Raw genomic sequence first — 21,569 nt, 5'->3', positions numbered from 1 at the left:
TTATTTTCTTTCTTCTTTTTTTTTTTTTCTTGATAGGTGCATTTCTTATTTGCAAAACAAAATGCATTAGTTTGTGAACAATGATACATGTTTGTTTGTGAATTGAGTAAAACATGTGGTTTGTGAGGTTTGGGGCATAATTGTACCTTCATATTTATCCACGATACAGATGTGTATGTTTGTCTTTACTATAGTTACACATCATTCATAAGAAAGAAAAAAAAAAAACAATGTGCCTTTTGGAAATGGATGTAGTTTCTGTTACAGCCAGCAGGTGGTATGAGATAACTGCTAATAAAACCAAAGCAAAACAATGCAGCTGTCCATTTCAAGCTTCAAATTAGTGCTTTAGTACAAACAAGGAGAGTTTATTCAAGTCAGTGTTAGAAACTTGGCTATTCACAATTATAATATCAGATCAAGCTTTAGCTACAAATTTGCATTATTTGATGTCATACATATTAAATGTATATTTAAATAATAATAAACTATACATATTGTAGTTAATACAATTAGTTTAAAAGCGCCTTTCAGGCCACCCAAGGACACTGTACAATAAAAAACCGAATAATACAAAAAGGAGCATAAAATCAAAAAGATTATATGATATTCATTAAATTAACTCAGAAATGACTGGACACATCTCTGGAGAAAAGCGTTTTATTCAATATATACCCTCAGTATACCCCTCGGAATCAGTATGACGTCACTGTTCTCATAGGTTTCAAATGGGGAAATTATAATTACATTTTGCCAATTAATCAATAACCGCAAAACTGATGAAAACGCCAGAAGATAGCAGGAGTGTCCTCAGTATAATGTACGCTGGGGTACATTGGTCAGTAAAATCAGACTAAATTTGGGGTACGAGTTATTAGACAAAAATCTGTTCTATAACAATAATAAAGTACACAGAAAACAATAGTGAGGATGCACTACATCCTTACTGATGAAATAAAAAGAGCAATGTAGAGGGGAAAGATGTAACAGGTTCATGACTCCCATTTGTGTCCCAACCCACATGTTGAGAACCTCCATTTTGAGCAAAATTCTTCTGTCATTCAATGTAGGATGTCTCAAAGATGAGAAGAAAAAAAAAAGCTTCAAGATGTCTTGGTTTGTTAATTTATTTATTTTCCATTCTTTCTGACACTTTTCAATGCTTTCAGTTTATCTTGAAACACTCAGTGAAGTCCCTAAAAATGTATTAAATTCCCTTTTGCATTATCAGTAGTTTTAGAGATTAAAAAAAAGCCCTGCAACACTTTGGTTCCTTGAATCAAACAATTTTTTTTACAAGGCTAAAAACAATGTCCCATGACACTGAATGTATCTGAATATTCATGGGTACAAAGGATTAGAACTTAAACTACTTGGTGACAATCAATCTCCTGCAAATAAAGCTGCTATACACAAATATTTAAACATTTACATTAGATCTCGGTCATTGAGGTTCTGTGGAAACACAGGTGGAGCGTTCAAGTACATTTAACACAAACGAGTCCCAACACAATGACAGCACTAAGGTGCACCCTTTACCGTCTGCAGGGGCTTTAAATAAAGTCAGTTTGCAGATTTAAAGCTGGTTTCATTTTTAGCTTTTTTCAAATAGAGACTTTTTTGACGTTTGGCACCCTCAAAGCAGAGCGCTAGAAAATAATTAAGAACAGATCACGACATCCCTGGCATCTTTTTTGGCCCTCTGAGACTAAGAGCACTTAGCTTAAATGCCTAAAGAATATTTCAAGTCTTGTTCAGTCAGTGTGGTAGGACGCTTGCTGGGTTCATCTTTGCAGGAGTGACTGGTCTTGGAGCGGCACTATGTTCCTGATCGCAGGTTTCTGAAACAACTTTATCAACTTTTCTTCCACAACAAAAAAAACAGCATTACCAGTTAATTGCACATCATAAGACTGTAGTGCAATAGGAATCATTTTTACAAAGAACCTTGTGGGTTTCTTTGATGCTACTTCCTCGTGTGCTGAACAGTGTTACTCTCTTCAAGTGCAAGGACACAGTAATGACCCCATTGGTGTAGTCTTTTCCATTTTGGGTTGCAGAGGCACTTGGGATGAAGGAAAAAATAAAAATAAAAAATCACATCTTCCTTAGTAAAGACCAAAACGTTGCCTTTCGACTCTTCAAGCTCAACTTGGATAATTGCACTTTGGTTAGTGAAGGTTCTTGGATGTTCTCGTTCTACCATTCAAACTTCCACTGCTGAAATTTGTCTCCCGGGCTGCATGGCCTCATCTGTGTGTCTGCCCGGCCCTCTGCTGTGCGGTAGACTGTCACACACATTTGTGAGTGAGGATGGTAGATAGTCCCATCCTGAAAGGGTAAAAAGAGAAAACTCTAGAATCCAATTTCTTTGATGATTTTTCAAATCTGTAATGACGTATGCTGATCTGTTCACCTCTCTGAACTCCCACAGGACGCTGGGAGGCCTGTGCTCTCCATCACGCGGGCATTGCCTCATCCCGATGGAAGTCTGACCTTCGATGACTTGGGCACAAAGCTCAGTCACAGAGTTGAATCGGATCTCCTTCTGAGAGGTGTATTCAAAATACTGCAAAAAAACAAGAAACACAAGTACAAGGACTGTTGTTTTTTTCTGTAGGCCTACGGCTAAATCGTTAAACATGGGATGTGATGTGAAATCGTCCTTTGTGCCAAAAGATGGTAGTAACATGAGATTTACCATTTGGGAAGGATGGAAATTTGGGACGCATCATCAGTAGTGTTCCTTTGAATCAGGGGGTGTTTCGGCCTTTTTACCCCGAGACCAGTGATTCTCAACTGGTGGGTCGGGACCCAAAGGTGGGTCGTGGACCTGGACTGGGTGGGTCGCAGACAGCTGGTCAAAACCAAATGAATACTTAATGTTTATTCTGTTGGGCTTGTTTTTTTTTTATCTTGAAATAAACTTTTCTTTTGTCATGTATGCTGTGAAATGCATGTTGCACAGGATAATATATAGATTTATATTTAAAAATAATTATATATGTGTGTTTTCAACAGCCATTTTTGAAAAACTAATTTAGGTTAGTTGATTTCTGGAAAAAAAAATTGGGTCGCGGTTTAATGGCCGTGGCAAAATATGGGTCCCAGGGTGAGACCAGTTGAGAACCCCTGCTCTAGACAACCTCATCAAAGGTGGTCAACTACAGGGTGATTAGCCTGAGCTTGCATCCCATAACGATTTCCCACTTTCTCCTATCTGCAGGTTTGGGCCGTTCTGTAGGCCTATGGTTGCATACACTGTGACAGAAAATTGTCATTTTGTTTTAGTCTTGAAGAAACATTTTTCTAGTTTTAGTCTTAATTTAGTCATAATTGTTTTCAACTGTGTTTCTGTTTCAGTCCATGAAATTCATATTGGCAACTAAAATTGCTTCCCCGTGCCACAATCCTCAAACAAAATAAACAGGTATGTCATATAAATCTATTATGGATTAATAAAAATATTTTTTTGCTATGGTTTTCAACATTTCTTTACTTTTCAGGCCATTTTGAGTCATAATTTAATACCTGTTTTTTTTTGCTTAATAACTGTCAACTAACCCGTAAATGGCAGCTCATTGCTTGTCACATCCTGGCATTTACCCAAACCATGGTCAGTAAAAAAAAAAAAAACTAAAGAATATCTCTCATGACTGAATTTTGACATGAATACAACCCACCATGCATCAGCGGGGATGCATGGTGGGTCTGAAACAGATGAGTGAATCTCCGAAATCAATATTCTACTAGATTATTGACATTTTTGGATTGACACCCATGAAATGTGAATGACACACACAAGCCTGAGTAGTTTTATTATTTTTGACAGAATGTATACTAGAAGTGTGTCACGAGAATATTATTGCAACACATAATGAATAAATACACACTAAAACGAAATTAAAAATCACAATCAGATTTAATACTTGAAAAGCATTTTGTTTAAGTTGTAGTTGTTGAAATTGTTTGCCAATATGTAATGCTTTTTTTTTTTCTAAGTAAAACCACGTCGTCATTGCGCATGCACACAGGGCCTTGACCCCCTAAAGCAGACGTGCGCACAGAGCCATCTCCTTCCTGGCTGGTGTCAGTTCAACAACAAACGTCCAAAGGGACAAAGGATGAGACGCTCCCCTGGATGTCCCTCGAACACAGGCTCAGGTAATCAATCTTCATACTTTCACATCCTCCTCTTCACATCTCATACATCTTTCAGGCGCGCTGCGGCTCATAATGGCCGATTCCAATCAAAGGCTTGGTGTCCTTACCTTTAAACTTATTTACCCAGGCCTGTGCCATTCATTCTGCTGGTGAGGCTCATGTATCTTATAAAGAGGAGCCAGATAGGGAGGGGGAGAGCAGGTGAAGGGCCTTTGGGTTTTAATTTCACTCGAAAATCATTCATTGATTTGCAGTCACACCTTTTGGGCCCAAGGGCATCAGATGTGCATCAATGGGAGGATCAGAGGCATCAAAGTAACTGAGGATAAACTTGAGGCGATTGACTGACTGTCAGCAACAAATGCACACCCACGATCTGATAAACCTCCATTTTTAACTTCATTCAAACTGAAATGTTAGATAGTGTCCTTTCATAGCTTTGAATTGCTTCTTTACCATCTCTTTTCACTTCAGTTGGGCTTTTCGTTTTATCTCTAACATTAATTTGCATTCTTTGACACTAAGGTTGGTTATTGATCGACAGAGTTGGCAAACTTTGCTGCCTGTTACTCTTTATTTTGTTGATGTATATAGATTTTTTTTTAAATATATAGCCCTTGCTCAGATATTGGAAGTATTTATAAACTACTGTATACACAAGCATGTACAGAGGCTCTTTAGGTCTTGTTTTCCCTTCAGGACATTTCAATAGGAGTGGACGTAAATGACAACATTTCATCTTCAACTGTGGTCAAAAGAAGCTGTGGAAGTGAGTCAAAATAAATGGACAACGATGTACCTGGTTGCCTCCCTGTCCGTGGCATCCAAAGACGGATAAGTGAGCTCCTGTGGGACTGTGATCCGGAGCGTTGTAGTCAAGGCACTCTGAGTGCATCCCTGAGCTACGGACCTAGCAGATAGAGAGAAAACACGGTGAAGGAAAGCTTGCAGTATTCCTATGAGTAGCAGTGTTTTTACACGTCTTGTTTATTGACATTAAAAAGCAATACCTCGTTTCTTTGCACCTGATTGAAATGCATGCAGTCAATTGGAGGTTTTCAAAAAGTGTAATTGAAGTTTGATACATGTAGTTTGAAGACAGGTTATTCTGTTTTTTATATATATGAAACTTAGAAAGTCTTAGAAAGTAAAAACTTTTTAAATGGCAAAGCCACTACAATACTGCAGCCTACTACATTTATAACCTGGAGTGTTTCATCAGACCTGTCTAATACAATTGTAGTGAGGGAAATCAATAAACGCTCCAAAGTCTATTTATCCAAGACCAGCATCCTTGCTTTGAAAAGGACTTTCCCCTTTCTGGCCCCACCCCAAGACTCAAAGCAAAATAAAAAAAAAAACCCACACACACACACACACAATAAGGCCTAACATTTAGAGGAAGACACATACAGCACATAAAGGACAAGTTCAGAGCCTGTGTATGCTTAGCAGATACTCACAGCCCCATGCCAGCCCTCTCTGTCTTCAGGTACATGCAGATCAGGGTAAATATTCTTCAAATACCAGTCAAAGCTGTGGCATTTTAGCCTCTCCCTTAGCAGCTGCCGCTCTGAAATATCCCCATAGTTCTCCTGTAAAGAGATCAGAACAATGACTACCACTGAGTTATATATCAGAGTACGGTTTAGGATTGCATCTTATGATCTAAGACTTCAGCTAAAGGAGGATCTGAAAGGCTAATTATTGCATCCGGGTTGTAACACCTGAATCCTTTACATTCAAAAGGCAAATGTTTATTGTAGGCACTAAGAAGGCTCCACCTAAAGTAAATATCTAAGTCGAGTTATGCACCAAGAAAGAAATAGATATTAAATACACGTATACCAAAACTTTAAAGTCAAAAACCAAAAACAATGGTTTCTAAACAATGCACATGCTTGTCAGCACTCAAAACAAGACCAAAGAAAAGCTGTTTGGTGTTGGTTAATTTATTTTAACTGAACGTTTGACAAATCAATAGAAGTAAGAAAATTATATCCTGTGCTTCTCAGAAAGAGTGGTACGTATGTAGCAGACATGCTAAATTAGTAGCCAACTAAATTTAGAACTAGTGGTTATGGAAAGCCCTTTGAGTATAAACTTAATATCGGTGATGCCATAGTTAAGCTCTAGTACTACAAGAATTAAATGCTAATAAGCAAATTCAGGCTTCTGAAAATATTACAATCACATGGTGCTGGATATGCTTAAAATCCCTCCCATCTCATTGGCAATAGCTATACTAGTGAATCTTTAGGCTTTACTAATACTACTAGTAACTACTAGTAGATGATTTTGCTTTACTAGCAAGGTCTACTTGAGCACCAGTGTGCCAAAAACCTTCTCAGTATTACTTTGTTTTTGGTCTACTAGTAAAGCCAAAAGATTCACTAGTAGTACTGACTAGTAGACATAATGCCAATGATGTAGGAGGGATTGTAACCAAATCCAGGACCCTGATTAATTGTAATGTTTTTGAAACCCAATAGCAACCTTGAATTTGCTTTTCTCCACCCCCTTATTCGCATATACATGTAGATCTAGTGGCACTTTTTAAGTGTACTTGCGCACTATTGAACCATAATTGAGCACATGTACTCCGATTGTGAGCACTAGTAGAGAGTAACTATGGTTGATATCACGGATATCAAATTTATTCCATAACTGGCCATGCAAATGGCCTGCAAATGGCCTGCAAATGCTCCTTTTAATCTCCTTCCCAGTGGGTGGTTTATAGTTAGATCAAAGATCACTGACATTTCTAATTCCCTTTTTAGACAGGTGAAAACTGAAAGGCATGAATTTTTAATGTTCAGAATGAGTTGTAGAGAATGAATCATCATCAAATGTGAGCTCGCCCTCAGATAGACATCACATGACCAACATGACCCAGTCAGGCAGATTCTATGGCATTGAATTTATCACCAAGTTACAATTTAAAATGAGCTAGATGGAACAAAACAAACGTGTATTAAATTATGTTTGCATATAGGACAACAATAGTGGTGTTGATGTTTTCATGCAACTGTCCCACCTTCCTGGCTGGAGGGTTTCTGTTATAGAAGTGTTGTTTATACGCATCCATCCAAACTTCTGCAGCTCGCACAGTATTCTGGAGGAAGTTGGGCCGTGCATAAGGGGCCTTTTTAGGAAACACATGGCCCACATGAGAGCAGGGATGAATCTCAAGACTTCCGCCACACTGCCACACCTGAAAGAACCAAACAACATATGCCATGGATTACATCCATAAATGTATTCAGCATTGTTGAATGTCACATAATGCTGTAGAATCAGAAACCTTTGCTTTTTGTTTCAATACAAACACACATTTCAATGCACCAAGGTTGAACCATGATTCATGCTTGTTGATTATTAGAAGCAGGGGAAAATATGTCAGATCCACTACGTGCACACACTATAAAAGTAAATGAGGCGTAACAGTAGGGCATGTTAATAATTACCCAGGTATATGGTCCATGTGCACACTGATATGCCACATCATATTTTATCAGCTAAACCCTAGAGATCCAGTGTTTGAACAGTCGCACACGTTCCTCAAAAAGGACATTTTTTAGCACAGTAAGTTTCAAACAATATTGAAAAGACTGTATTACAACACCTAATGTGTATGAAATTAAGCATATTTAGAACAACGTGCATATGGATGCAAGCAAAGAGGTTTAATGTCCACCATATATCTCAACTGGAGAGATTTCCATACCCAGAACTTGATCTCTGAAAGTCATTATGAGCAGAAGAAGTAAGCCATTGAATTATTAGAACATTGTCAGCATTTAAGAAACATTTTATAGGCCACATCCTCAAATTTTTCACACAAGATCCAAACCACAGCCGAGACTGAAATGCGAAGAAAAAAAAACCCCACAAAAAAATGGAAGTAGCTTATCAAGAAATGTCTAGAACAAATGTCTGAACGACAAAAGAAAGAACAAGTTTCAAAAATGAAAGAAGAATTTAGGAGCTTCTTATACATGTCCACTCCTTTCTGATTTTGTCGTGACATGTTTGCCTTGAAACAGACCTGAAACACCAACATTAATCAACATCGTTACTGACGTTTCAGTACAAACACAACATTTTTCTGTCATCCATTCACATTCAGCTGAGATGAATAAAAATGAATAGGAGACATTTAGTCCACTGTATTTTGGAAGTTAGCAGCTTGAAAACTGAATGAGATTATTATTTATAAGAAAATAAGTGAAAGCAGAGGTGGCAAATAATAAGTGACAAAGCAAAATGTGGTTTAAAAAAAAAAAAAACAGTTTAGACACTTTAAAAAGTGTTGGTATTTGAAAGATTTCAGGTTTTTTGTTTGAAGATACTGAGCCTTTATCAGCTCATTAACCAACTTTCACTTTGACTAAAACAGGCAAACTTCATGAGAAAAGAATCCTGCTAGTCCTTTTCACCTCCTGTAGGTATACCTGGTTGGTAGATATAAAGTCACGTTAGCAAATGTGAGTGCTTTTAAAATGGTATGAAGCTGTCAGGATAAAGCGTCACCTTTGTCCTCGTTTATTTTTACCAAAAATACTACCACCTATTGGAACAGGTAAGAACACATGCAACTATCCAACATCAATAAGTCCCCTTCAAAATAAAAGCACAGAAATATTCGCTACACTTTTTTGCCAAACCAAATCCAAGTCAACCAATTGGAAACAGGTCATTGAAGATATACTGTATGTTAAGCTTTCATTTATTCAGAGAAGGTTTTTCAGGAAATTATATCTCCTGACATGTTTCGACTGTCAACTGCCAGTCTTCCTCAGAGGTGATATGCCTTGATGTCTCCCTACGAGTTCTCTCATAAGGACTTTGGAGTCTGAGCTACTAATTAAGAACCTCTGCTACGAATCATATGCACTTAATCTTCGTGCATGCGACAAGCTTACAATTGGCCGAAACTGATAGCACGGACAAGTGAAAAGCAAAACCAACACCACAAGAAGGGATCGACCAATAGCAGCAGATTGAGGTGGCGTGGCAGACTGTGACCTGACACCGACAGTGACTGATAGGTTTTAGATTGATGAATCAAAGGATGACATTGAGAAGACATACTACTGGTTGTAATCAGGTGTAAGCTGAAATTTGTACAGTTTTATCAATACTGATTAAAACAAGACAAAAAAGCAGTGTTGTTTAGTCCATAAGGAAGTCTGATTATCCCCATTTTCTCAATACTTTGCACCGTTAGCTCATATTACTAGAGACAGGGATGTAATGGAAAACTGAACTCACCCTGAAGGAAAGCTCTAGGTTTTCTCCACCCCAAACCTCCATGCCAGTGTCATATGTGCCCAGGTACTCAAAGTACGCCTTACTCACAGCAAATAATCCACCTGCCATTGTGGGAGACCTGAGAGAGAACAAGTAGAACATTGTTCACAGAAGAATTGAATTGGTTTTATTGCAAAGTCTAATTGTGTATGGTGTTTAGGTGTATTGAAGCAACACGTAATGGGAGAAAATGACTGGTAAACGGAAATCAGTTTGAGTTACAGATATTTTAATGGTGCCAGCCTGATAGCGTGACCTCTCATGAGAGTAGAGTTTGCAACGTATCGTTCCGTTACCTGATTGGGTCACTACGAGACTTTCGCCTCTTGCGTTCTGCCTCAGGGACCCCGTGCCACTGAAAGGTAAGTCTCCAGTCAAAGCCTCCGATCATTGGCTCATTTGTTTGCATGTAAAACTCAAAGGTGTTCCAATCAATTGTGTCGATCACAGGACACACGATGGTACTAGCGTTCTCTGCAATCCTGGGTGAAAAGCAGGTGTCATGAGCAACACTCACACTGTTTATTCCTGTTATACAGAAGCTTTAGAAATGAAAGATATGGTCACCTTTCCAGCAATGGTTCGATCCAACCAGTGACACACTCGCAGTGGCAATCGAGAAACGTCAGTACATCCCCAGTGGCGTAGGTGGCGCCAATGAGACGGGCCCGAACCAAGCCTTCCCTTCTTTTAGTGTGGATTAGTCGCACACGCTGCAGACTACTGACGTAGGTAGGGAGATTTTTTTTCAGGTAGTCTGTTAGTAATAAAATCACAAACAGGAATATATTATTAGTGTTTATTTTTTTAAACAAACAAAAACGGCACAGTGGATTATATCTGCGAGTCTGAGCTTGCAGATGTGGTACACCACGTTTGTTTACGACACAAGTTTCATATTTGACCACAGGGGGTGCACTATTTGAGAGAGGGAGGGGTACAACATAATGCTTTTATTGTGAAAGAAATTACGTTACGCTATCTTGCCTCTGTGGTTTGTCAGTTGGAATGCACATGTAAATATACTGAGGCATAATATTGCTGAAACTGCAGTAATTTTAATAGAAATGTAGGATTTTTTTGTATTATTTGTTTCAAAAGTATAATTTAATAAATGTCAATAGCTTAATAACGTATCAATACTTCTTCTTGAACTAAAACAAAACATTAACGTAGACTCTGTGGTGGTCTGGCCCACTTAAGTTCAAATAGCACTGTATGTGGCACCTGAGGTAAAGTGAGTTTCACACCTCTGTCACACAAAGTCCACTCCTGCATCTGTTTAATATATTTTTCCCCTTGTTATTTAGAAATTCCAACGCAGCCCTCGCACAGACATAATGATAATAGTGTTTAGGCATTATTGCAAACCAGTGGTTCTTGAATGGAGGTTTCTTTATTAAAAGGGACTCCAGGGTTATCCAAGTTGTTTTTTTTAAATGTAGAATTGAGAAATGAAAAGCCTCCATGCAAAAGAAGTTGCAATTTTTTTTATAGGTATCTGACCAAATGGTCAAATTGTATTGTGTATTTAGAAAAATACTGTACCTGCAAATAAAGCAATTTATGTATACAATACATTGAATTCTCAGTTTCTTTTTTTTAAGATCAACAGAAAATATATTCCAATCCAACATTTCAACTCCAATGACTTATGACTTGTCTCACCAACCATACAAAATGAGTTGAAACAAAGACTACAAGTTGCTAGTCATCCAATGTCTGTCTGTCTGTAGCAAACCTTCCTCTGTGAAACTGGCATGTCCAGCATGTTTCTTGGTCAGGGTGGTTTCAGGGGAGGAAATTATGTCATGGCAGTTCGGTGCTCGCTGAAGTCATCCTTATGGTGTAACGTCTGTTTTTTTGTTTTCTTAAAAAAAACTTCTGAAGCTCCAGGGACCTTCTCAAACCTACTGAAAAACAGTTGTTGCTGGCAGCTGATACAATCCCAGAGAGTTGGATATACATCTGTGATTATTGTGTTACGTGTTATTTATGAGTTGAGGAATGTTTGTGCAGAAGTGACCCAACTGTCTAACACACGCGCAGACGCAAATGACAAGCGAGACAACATGTATCTTTTCCTCTTCAGCAAACACATATGAAACAGACTTGAAATGTGAGACAAAAAAAAAGCCGCTCAACCAGTATAGCAGCCATAAATGAGACAAGCATGGACTGGAAGAAGGAAAAAATGTCAGCATCAGAAATGTACAAGTTCCTTACAAAGTAAGATTTACTTAAATACTCGTATTTGTGGATTTGCTGCATCTTACCCAACACCTAGCCTTACGTTTTTCTTGCTAGGTTAGTGCTAATGCTAGGTTAATGCCAATGCTAGGCTAATGCTAACACTAGGTTAGTGCTAATACTAGGTTAACCAATGCTGGGCTAATGCTAACGCTAGGTTATTGCTAATGCCAACATTAGATTAGTGTTAATACTAGGTGAACCAATGCTGGGCTAATGCTAATGCTAGGTTATTGCTAATGTCAACACTAGATTAGTGTTACTACGGGTTAACCAATGCTGGGCTAATGCTAACGCTAGGTTATTGCTAATGCCAACATTAGATTAGTGTTAATACTAGGTGAACCAATGCTGGGCTAATGCTAGGTTATTGCTAATGTCAACACTAGATTAGTGTTACTACTGGGTTAACCAATGCTGGGCTAATGCTAATGCTAGGTTATTGCTAATGTCAACACTAGATTAGTGTTAATACTAGGTGAACCAATGCTGAGCTTATGCTAATGCTAGGCTAATGCTAATGCTAACACTAGGCTAATGCTAATGCTAGGTTAATGCTAAGCTAATGCAGTGCGACGAAGGCCAGCACCTGCATCCTCACTTGCATTTTCTTCAGGAAATGCAAATATTCTAGTTGCTTTTGTGGTCTATCTGCTTTAATATCTGTTTTAATAGCCTCATTTTCCATACATAGCGACCCTTTACCACACTTATTTTGTTTTAGTCCTCCCACTAAAACGCTGTTATTCCACAGATTATTCGGAAGAGTCCCACCATTAAGTAACAAATTGCAGCAATAACCTCGGTCACTGTAGTCGTCAATGAGGATGATCTCCTTCAGTAGAATGGCAGGTGTGGTCCCCAGCACGCTGTGAATAGTCCTCAGCAGGGTGGACCAGGCCTCGTTGTAGAAGGCTATAATCACAGAAGTGGTGGGCAAACGTCGGTAGTCGAACTTCTGATTTCGGCATCTGGTTTGTGTGTGTATGAATGGGTAGAGAGAAATAAAGGAAACTGTTGACACAAGAATTAGCACACGTATACTGTAAACAAGTTTTTTTTTGTTTTTTCAAGAGCACAACTTGTCTGAATAATCATGTGCAAACAGGAAATTATTTCTTATAGACCAAAAAAACAGATTGGGCAACTTGTGTGGCAGGACATGCCTGGTCTCCATCCAGATGGCAGTCATTAAAACAATAAAGCGCAGCAGGCGAAAGGATGGGAGGTGGGGGAGGAGGAGGGGGCGAGGGGGAATCACACCAATGAGCAACATACCTCAGTAGTGCTCCGGGAGAGACCACAAAAACGTAAGTAAAGACCAAACAAGAGCTAAGCTGAGAAACTGAGGGACAAAACAACAGGAGCAAAACAGGGAAGAATCTGAAAGAAAACACTTTAAAGAACAAGAAAAGGGTGAAAAGGGAGAGAGAAAAAAATTGGGACGATTACTCTCGGTAAGATCTTTTCATGCCAACAAAACTAGGAAAATGCAACCATTTGGGGGGAAAAAAAAGGAAGAACTTCAGCTACATCAGCATAAAAGGATAAACTAATTAAATGAAACCAAAGCTTCCTTTTACTCTGAAAGAACTAGTTTGCTAGAAATGCCCTGAAGCCTGCTGATCACAGGGCTCTGCAAACGCATAAAATCATCCCCGGCACACACTGTGGTTTCATTCAGCTTTCAATTTCAAATCTACAATTATCCTCATATTGATGTTTAAGGATGGTTTAAGACATTCTGATGAAAATCAACATTTGTGCATTGACAACAACAGAGACATCATTAAACCTTCAAATAAATCCAGGAGTGTCTGTTTTGAAAAATTAAAAAAGTGATGTATTTGGGATGATGACTATAATTGGTTCTACTTAGAGTAAGGCTACTATAAAATGTGTCTGCGGTACTTCTTTTATGTTTCAAGTGATTGTCATCATTAGACTTTTATATGGATCACCCCACCTGCCAACAATGTTGAACTTCAGGTTGAAATCAGCCTGTCTAATGATACATCACCTACATCTCAACAGGATTTACAGCTCAGGAACGGCACATAAACAAATGACTCAACGCGCGTCACAAATAAGGTAAAGGTTAATCCTTTTCCAATAGAAAAGAATGAACCTATAGGGTCACTGGACACAGCTGGAGTTACATCGGATCACATACTGTTAAAAACATGCTCATAGAGCAGGCTCGTACAGCAAGTATAGACACAGTATTAGTAGTATTATTATTATAATAGCATTATTCTCATATGTCATACAAGAGCAGCTATGCATTGATTGTCAACAAAGCCAGAATTACAACAAATTCCAACACTGATGGCACTAACCAGTACAGACAGTAAGGAAGGTGCACTAGCAAACAATTATTTGGATTAACTTTATGTCATATTTCATTATTTCTTTGCTGCCCAGGCTCAGGTAATCCGTCTTACTTTTATGCCGGTTTTTCAAAGCAACATTGGATTGGATGAACCTGATCCAGATACACAGTTTTCAAGATTACCAAATCCGGATTACAGACAACATACCACAATGTGGGCTACGGCTATGTAAAAAACAAAAACATTGTGTATATTTAGAAAACGTCTCAAATAAAAAGACAAAATGTCCAATAGTTACAAAATAAATAATGTTCAGGGTTCTTCTTTATCTGAGGAGGAGAGGATGTGTGCCGTGCCGATGGCATGTTATTATGAGACAGTGCCTATCCACTCTTACCATGGCTGATGACTCCTTTTCTTGCAGCAACCACACACTTCAACACTGATCATTGCAAAACTAGATGTACAATTGAGCGTTTAAATGGAGTTCTAAAGGGACGCTTTCCTTAACTACTTACTAGTGAAACCACTGGGAGCATCCAACATAATACTTGCGTGTATTGTTCTGCACAACATTGTTACCAGATGCAATGTCTCTCTCTGAGATGGTGTTTATGATGCGCCTGTTGAAGAACCAGATCAACCTGTGGCGTTCTGTCAGAATGAGAGACTGACTGGACGTGTAGTCGGGGATGCAATTGTTAGACATTTTTGACAGTTTCCTCCTTAATATGTTTTTGTTTGTTATCAAAATCTGTTTGGGGCGATTGTTTTTTACTACATTTTCTTCCTGAAATCCACCTTGAAATCCTACCCCTGTTGGGATCAGGATAATCCCATTTTTTTTTTTTTTTAATCAAAGTTATCCAAATCCTACTGAAATGTTTTGAGCAACACAAACTGAAGGTTTGATCCAGATTAAAACTAGGATTGGATTACGTGATCTAATCCAATTTCAGAATCCTTATTTCCCTTTTTGATCCAATCCGATAACCAAAATCCGATCAGATTACCTTTGAACAACTGGCCCCAGGTGTTTCCATTCCCAGGTTTTATTGCGTTATTTAGATTTTGCGCATTTCCAAGGGAAACGGAAACGCAGCTAGTGACACCAAAACTGAAAAAATGACATCAGTCCTGGTAAGACCTCCATGTTTCATTGGAATGGGACGTGCAGCCCAAAAATGATAAGGCTGTGGATAAAAAGAAAAGCTGTGGATTACAATTATGGGCACATTTTAACGCAAATCAAAGTCTGAAGTTTTTTCAGGGCTATATAGATATAGATAATAAATGCCGTTATTGTATGATATCTATCGTCCCACCCTCAAAGGCTGTAAAGGAGTTTTTGTAGACGTAAACAGGAGTTCCACGAATCAGTGATTGATTGGTCAACCTCACGGACTGGAAGTGTGTCTGCGTGTAGTGAAACTGAATACAATACAATTTCAGGTTACTAATTCAGCTTCAAAACAGTAAATTCAATTTCAAGTTGTCACTTTCAAATTCAATACCAACTTTTCAAATTCAGTTAAGAGAGGCACAAATCTTAGCCCATGCAATATCATGTAGATGACGCAGGGGACAGGTCTCTGATGATTTAGCATTACCTGTACTCACGTACTCACTCATGCATCCTTTGGTCTTGAATGTGACGTTCCAGGGAGACCTTGTCACTTACGAAGACATTGATAGCGTAACGCTCCACACTCTCCTGCTCCAGCTTCTTCTCCTCGGGGCTGAGGGCGAGGTGTACAGCCCGACCCCACTCCCCTGGAGCACCTCTGTCAGCTGGGGGTTTCACACAGAGCGGTTGAGCGAGCTGCTCATCAGTCTCAATCTCTTCTCGGGGCTTAACGTGGTGCTCTTCCAAGTTTTCTTCTACAGATGGGGAGGAGGGGTTAGACGAGCGCTCCAATAGGATATAACCCAGCCACAGCAACCAGAGTAAGAAGCCGGCCTTGGCCAGTATGCCCAGTTTCTTAGAGTAGCGCCCCCTCATGATGGGAGGCACAAAGGGACGGGCAGAGGATCACGGCGCCCTGTCTGCGTCTAGGAATTAAAAAGAACAACCAGAAGGCCATGGTTAGGACAAAATAAAATGCAACAATTTTGCACCAAAACTCATATCTCAATATATTTTCTCAAAATGACGATACACAATGTGAATCTAGATATTTCTAACTCAATAAAGTCTTACAGACTGATGCAAAATGCCACACAAGTACAGTTATTAACAAACAGCTGAACAATATGAGCCACTTTTGGCTTTTTCTCCTCTAAGAGACAGCACGTGTGAGTGAGTTTTGTAGTGTGGCTTGTTTAGATGAAAGTCTGGGTTAGGACGCACTGAGAAATCCATCTAGCTGTGCTTTTCATGCTGTTCTGAGAAGTAGTGAAAGCAGCAACTCCTAAAACCACTATTTTAATACAAAATAAGCTATAAAATATATATCTCAGAGATAAGGAATCATTGTAAAGGAGGACGCGGGTTGGCTGTACTGTATGAATAATATTAAATACTTTTATGATGTGATTGTATAAACGAAAACAAGTTAAAAAAAAATAAATAAAAAAAAAAGATTTATCTCGATATAGGCGATATTGCCAAAATAGAAAACGCGATACAGCTTGAATCTCAATATATTGCCCAGCCCTAATTTTCCAAAATAAAAGCAATTAAAAAGCGGTTGTTTGTTTTTTTTTGACGATATAATTTTTCAGTCATTTATCGTTCAAAATCTTCTTACCAGCAGTAAACATGGTTGTGTTATGGGTTCTGATCTGTATGTAACGACTGCTCTAGTACACACAAATGAAGAATATATGGAAAAAGAAAGTTCTGGCATAGATATGAGGTCAACATGCACACATGAATGTGAGGATGAGGTCAAAACAGCACAGCTGGCACAACTGTATGAGCAGCTAATGACATTTTTCTCAGCCATCTTATGATTCAGTGTCACTGGCTCGTGCTGGGCTTTAAAGTAATAACAATGTATATCGCAATACAGATGTGATCAATATGGAAAATATGTGCAATAGTACATTCAATACTTTCACTGAACTCCATTAGAAAAAACGTTTATTATTAAATTGTCATTTGTAATTTACAAAAATCCAAAATACTTCGCACATTTTGCATGATTTTATATATATATATATATGCACATTGACATGTTTGTTTATTTGACTGTTAATCAGGGTTTTCCCCCATAGTTGTATTGACCTTTTCTATTTGTTTAAAAAAAAATAGCTTGCATTCGCCCTTTTCTCCTCCTGCTCCTTATTTTTAATAGGATAAAAAAAATACTAGTCAATAATTATCAATATTGACCAAAACACTTGCATTGTCCAGGCTAATCACCCAGCCCCGTCACTGGCACAGACCTAACTTTTAACAAAGTGTGTATCCCTAACGTCACACTGTCTATCAAAGGCATTTGTTGCAAGTCACACTTCCTCTTTGTTTCAGTGATGATATTTTCAACTTAACTTTGTGGAAATTAAGCCTCACGAACCTTTGGAAATGAGCCAAATCAACGCATTAAATCAAACTGAAAACTATCATAACTTTCTGAATGACGATCCAAACGACTGTGTCAGAGGTCATTACATTTTCTCTCTGGTTTCTCCAGCCTTTTCACTCACACACATGAAATGAGCTCTGGCTCGCCGACTCGCCAGTCCTGAGGTTTCAAAATGGAGAGGCCTGCAAACAAAACACCCTTTTATAGGATTCCCATCACACCTTCTACCCTCTCTAGAATTTGATAGCCTTCCCACCAAAACCATTTGGAACAATCATGAGGAGACAGACTACCGTACTATGATGCAGCTTTTAAACTGAGTTTAACCAAGAAGATTTTAAAATTAAACTATTTCAAACATTCCTAGGCTCTTAACATTAGTCAATTACAGGCTTTTTGCTGCTGCTGTGTGAGACGTAACCTTCATATGAATGTCACCATCGACACATGACTCATTCCTGAGCCAGAGAACAAGAAATGAAATGGAAAAAAAGGTGCATACTATGTTGCACGAGTGGAGCAGGTTACACAGGAGTTGTTCTCCCTGGCAAATGGGAGGCTATGCTGTTTTTTAGCATAATCGCATTTCAACTGTAATAGTGTCATGTCCACAAAACTATTTATCTTTTTTTTTTTTTTTTTAAAGGTGGACAGGTTTAGGCAGAAAATGTCCTTCTCTGAACACTTTTAAATATGAAAGTGTCTATTTGTACAGTTGCCGTACACAACCCCCAGTGCTATTGGTACGTTTACCGAAGTACACATATGTAGCCTCTTAGTGTTAGGTAGGGATTATGTGATTTCTCGACGAGACCCCCCGGGGGAGTTCAGGGACTCTCCCAGTTGGATAGGAAATCAAAGGCAGGCACGGGTTACAGTTGGGTTATAACCCTATAACGCAACAATTTTTAGGGTTAGGGTTAAGGTTAGGTTTACGGTTAGGTTAGAACCCTATAACGCAACAATTTTTAGGGTTAGGGTTAAGGTTAGGTTTACGGTTAGCTTATAACCCAATATAGCAACAATTTTTAGGGCTAGGGTTAAGGTTAGGTTTACGGTTAGCTTATAACCCAATATAGCAACAATTTTTAGGGTTAGGGTTAAGGTTAGGTTTACGGTTAGGTTATAACCCAATATCGCAACAATTTTTAGGGTTAGGTTATAACTCAATATCGCAACAATTTTTAGGGTTAGGTTATAACGATATATCACAACAATTTTTAGGGTTAGGATTAGGTTTAGGTTCTAACCCTATATCGCAACAATTTTTAGGGTTAGGATTAGGTTTAGGTCATATCCCTATATCGCAACAATTTTTAGGGTTAGGTTTAGGTTATAACCCTATATCGCAACAATTTTTAGGGTTAGGATAGGGTTAGGTTTAGGTTATAACACTATATCGCAACAATTTTTAGGGTTAGGATAGGGTTAGGTTTAGGTTATAACACTATATCGCAACAATTTTTAGGGTTAGGTTTAGGTTATAACCCTATGTCGCAACAATTTTTAGGGTTAGGTTTAGGTTATATCCCTATATTGCAAAAATTTTTAGGGTTAGGGATAGGTTTACAGTTAGGTTTAGTCTTAGTCACGTGACCTAAACTGGCGAATGAGGGACGCTGCATACAGATATAATGTTGGTATATTGATACGACAACCGTACGGATAGCCACTGCCTTTAAATATTCAGTACAAACATGCTGACACTAGTGTTTTAACAGAGTTTAGGCAAAGATGAGCAATGACAGGCTTTATCTATAATTAAAGAGCAAACTGTCAATCAAATATTTCATGATTTATATTTGGGGCTGTGCTGGGACCAGTTTCATTGATTTATAAATGTTTTTTAATAATAGTACTTTGAAAAGTAAGATCGGCTATATTTTCTTTCCAAAGTACTTGTTCCATACTTTGATCAAATGCTCTTTGCACCTGAAAACTAAAGACAGGATGTGACCTGACCACATATTTCTGTAGAAAGCCAAAGCAGAACTTCACAGGTCTTTCTGGGATTATGAAGAAACACTAGTTTCAACAAAGACAACCTTGGTAAATAAAGGTTCACTAAGGATCTTCACACCAGGTATCAGGTGATCTCACTGGGTGTGTAATAAGTGTTTAAAGACTTCAATTAATCAAAATACAGCACCTTAAACACAAAATAGCCACATGTCAGGCCCTAAAATACACACGAGACATTATTTTTTATTATTTATAATGGGAAATAGATTCCTGACCGTGGCTCAGGTGATAGTGGGTCGTCTTCTGATCGAGAGGTTGGGGGTTCGATCCCAGTACCTGACTATGTGTCGAAGTGTCCTTGGGCAAGACACTGAACCCTAAGTTGCTCCCAGTGGTCCACTAGCGCCTTGCATGGCAGTCCTGTCCCACTGGTGTGTGAATGTGAGAGTGATTGGGTGAATGAGCTGAAGTGTAAAGCGCTTTGAGACTGTTTCAGTGTGGTGATAAAGCGCTGTATAAATCTAGTCCATTTACCATTTACCATTCCTATTCAGCCAAATCTTCCTACGTTTGAGCACATGATGTGACTATACCTTTTTTTTTTCTTTTAAATCAAAAATTAATTATTATAGTCAAGGAAATCATCCTGATTTAAATGAATATATCAATCCAGAAAAATAATTTTTATTTTGAGTTGAAAGGGCTCGAGCGTGGAATTAAAATGTACGATTCAGCAACAGGTTTGTGTGAGTTTATCTTTTCAATGAGTTTCGCTTCGTTTCTATTAAGGAATAAACAGCACGCGACGTTTTCACAACGGAAGAAGAACTAAACGGTGAAATCCAAACTTCATAACTCTAAACTAGTTTGAATGGAATGTCGTTTAACTGGATAAACGTTAGTAGGCGAATCACTAGCACGAGAAGCAGAGGTGGGATTGAGAGGAAGTCGTCTTTAAACATACCGTACATGACAGCGGCGGCAGACTATGTCAGGGCTGTGACCGGTTTATCGCCAACATGTCGCTGTCTGACCCACTGATTACCGACTACCGTCGTCCTCCAGGCAAACCTCTGCCGTGCAGATGTCCGCATACCCACATCCTCTCCTCCACATTGGGCTCCGAGCCGCCTGTCAGCTCAGGAACGACAGGGGCCGCACAGCTTCCGCTGCAGCCTTCCACAATAAGAGCACTGTTTAAATGGATAAGGCGGAAAACTGGTTAACGGCTTTGTAGCGTGGGAAAAATCCACTTTAAGTTCATCTGTCAGCAAAAAGAGAGATTGTGGGGTTTGTGTCAAAACGTGACACACACACACGAGCCCCCCATGACTTTAATAGCCCCATTCCTCTGATTCCTATCTATCTATCATCTATATATCCATCTATCGATCGATCTGTCCATGTGATGGAGGCAGAATGCAGGCATAGCTTCGAAAAACCAATCCATGTTTATTCCAAAAAAAGTTAACTTAAATCCAAAAGGCAGGTTGACATTAATACACAATGATCCAGCAGCCATACTGTGTCCAAGCACTCAGCTAAATAGTGAGGGAAGCTTGTTTGGGAATGGGCCACACCTGGGTGGAAAACACGAGGGAGCTAATCAGTCAGAAACCAAGCACACAAACATCACTGGGGGTTTAGCCACAAGGGTCACCTGATACACAAAGACAAGAGTTAAACACAGGAGGCAAGACTTAAACAGAATAAACAGAGACACAGAATAACTTATAGAGGAACATAAGGGCTAAATAACAAAACTGAACCTGACACTATCTATCTATCTATCTATCTATCTATCTATCTATCTATCTATCATCTATCTATACATCATCTATCTATCTATCTATCTATCTATCTATCTATCTATCTATCTATCTATCTATCTATCTATCTATCTATCTATCTATCTATCTATCATCTATCTATCTATCTATCTATCTATCTATATATCATCTATCTATCATCATCTATCTATCTATTGATACAGCAACAAGTTTAACCCAGGAACAAG

At 38.7% G+C, this 21,569-nt stretch overlaps 1 protein-coding gene across 1 annotated transcript; it reads right to left on the bottom strand.

The window, feature by feature from the left end:
* Nucleotides 1-1,113: 1,113 nt before the first annotated feature.
* poc1bl (POC1 centriolar protein homolog B (Chlamydomonas), like) lies at nucleotides 1,114-21,074 on the bottom strand. The gene is made up of 11 exons (XM_028461203.1): nucleotides 20,517-21,074; nucleotides 15,689-16,112; nucleotides 12,529-12,698; nucleotides 10,045-10,234; nucleotides 9,774-9,959; nucleotides 9,439-9,556; nucleotides 7,202-7,378; nucleotides 5,628-5,759; nucleotides 4,964-5,074; nucleotides 2,417-2,569; nucleotides 1,114-2,331 (listed from the first exon to the last, which is right to left on the bottom strand). The coding sequence occupies exons 2-11, from the start codon at nucleotides 16,060-16,062 to the stop codon at nucleotides 2,200-2,202; spliced, it is 1,743 nt and encodes a 580-aa protein (XP_028317004.1). The 5' UTR covers nucleotides 16,063-16,112; nucleotides 20,517-21,074; the 3' UTR covers nucleotides 1,114-2,199.
* Between the last annotated feature and the right edge of the window lie 495 nt (nucleotides 21,075-21,569).

Source organism: Gouania willdenowi, chromosome 11 (assembly GCF_900634775.1).
Source record: "Gouania willdenowi chromosome 11, fGouWil2.1, whole genome shotgun sequence".
NCBI lineage: Eukaryota > Metazoa > Chordata > Actinopteri > Blenniiformes > Gobiesocidae > Gouania > Gouania willdenowi.
This window is presented reverse-complemented; position numbering and strand designations above follow the sequence as displayed.

What these genes read in the sequence shown, in the direction of transcription:
- poc1bl (XM_028461203.1), bottom strand. Translation starts at nt 16,062, where the DNA reads ATGAGGGGGCGCTACTCTAAGAAACTGGGCATACTGGCCAAGGCCGGC. An exon ending in ACGGACAGGGAGGCAACCAG is followed by an intron (nt 2,570 to 4,963) that starts GTACATCGTTGT and finishes GTTTTTTTGCAG; the next exon opens with TATTTTGAATACACCTCTCA. An exon ending in TCCTGTGGGAGTTCAGAGAG is followed by an intron (nt 2,332 to 2,416) that starts GTGAACAGATCA and finishes TTACCCTTTCAG; the next exon opens with GATGGGACTATCTACCATCC.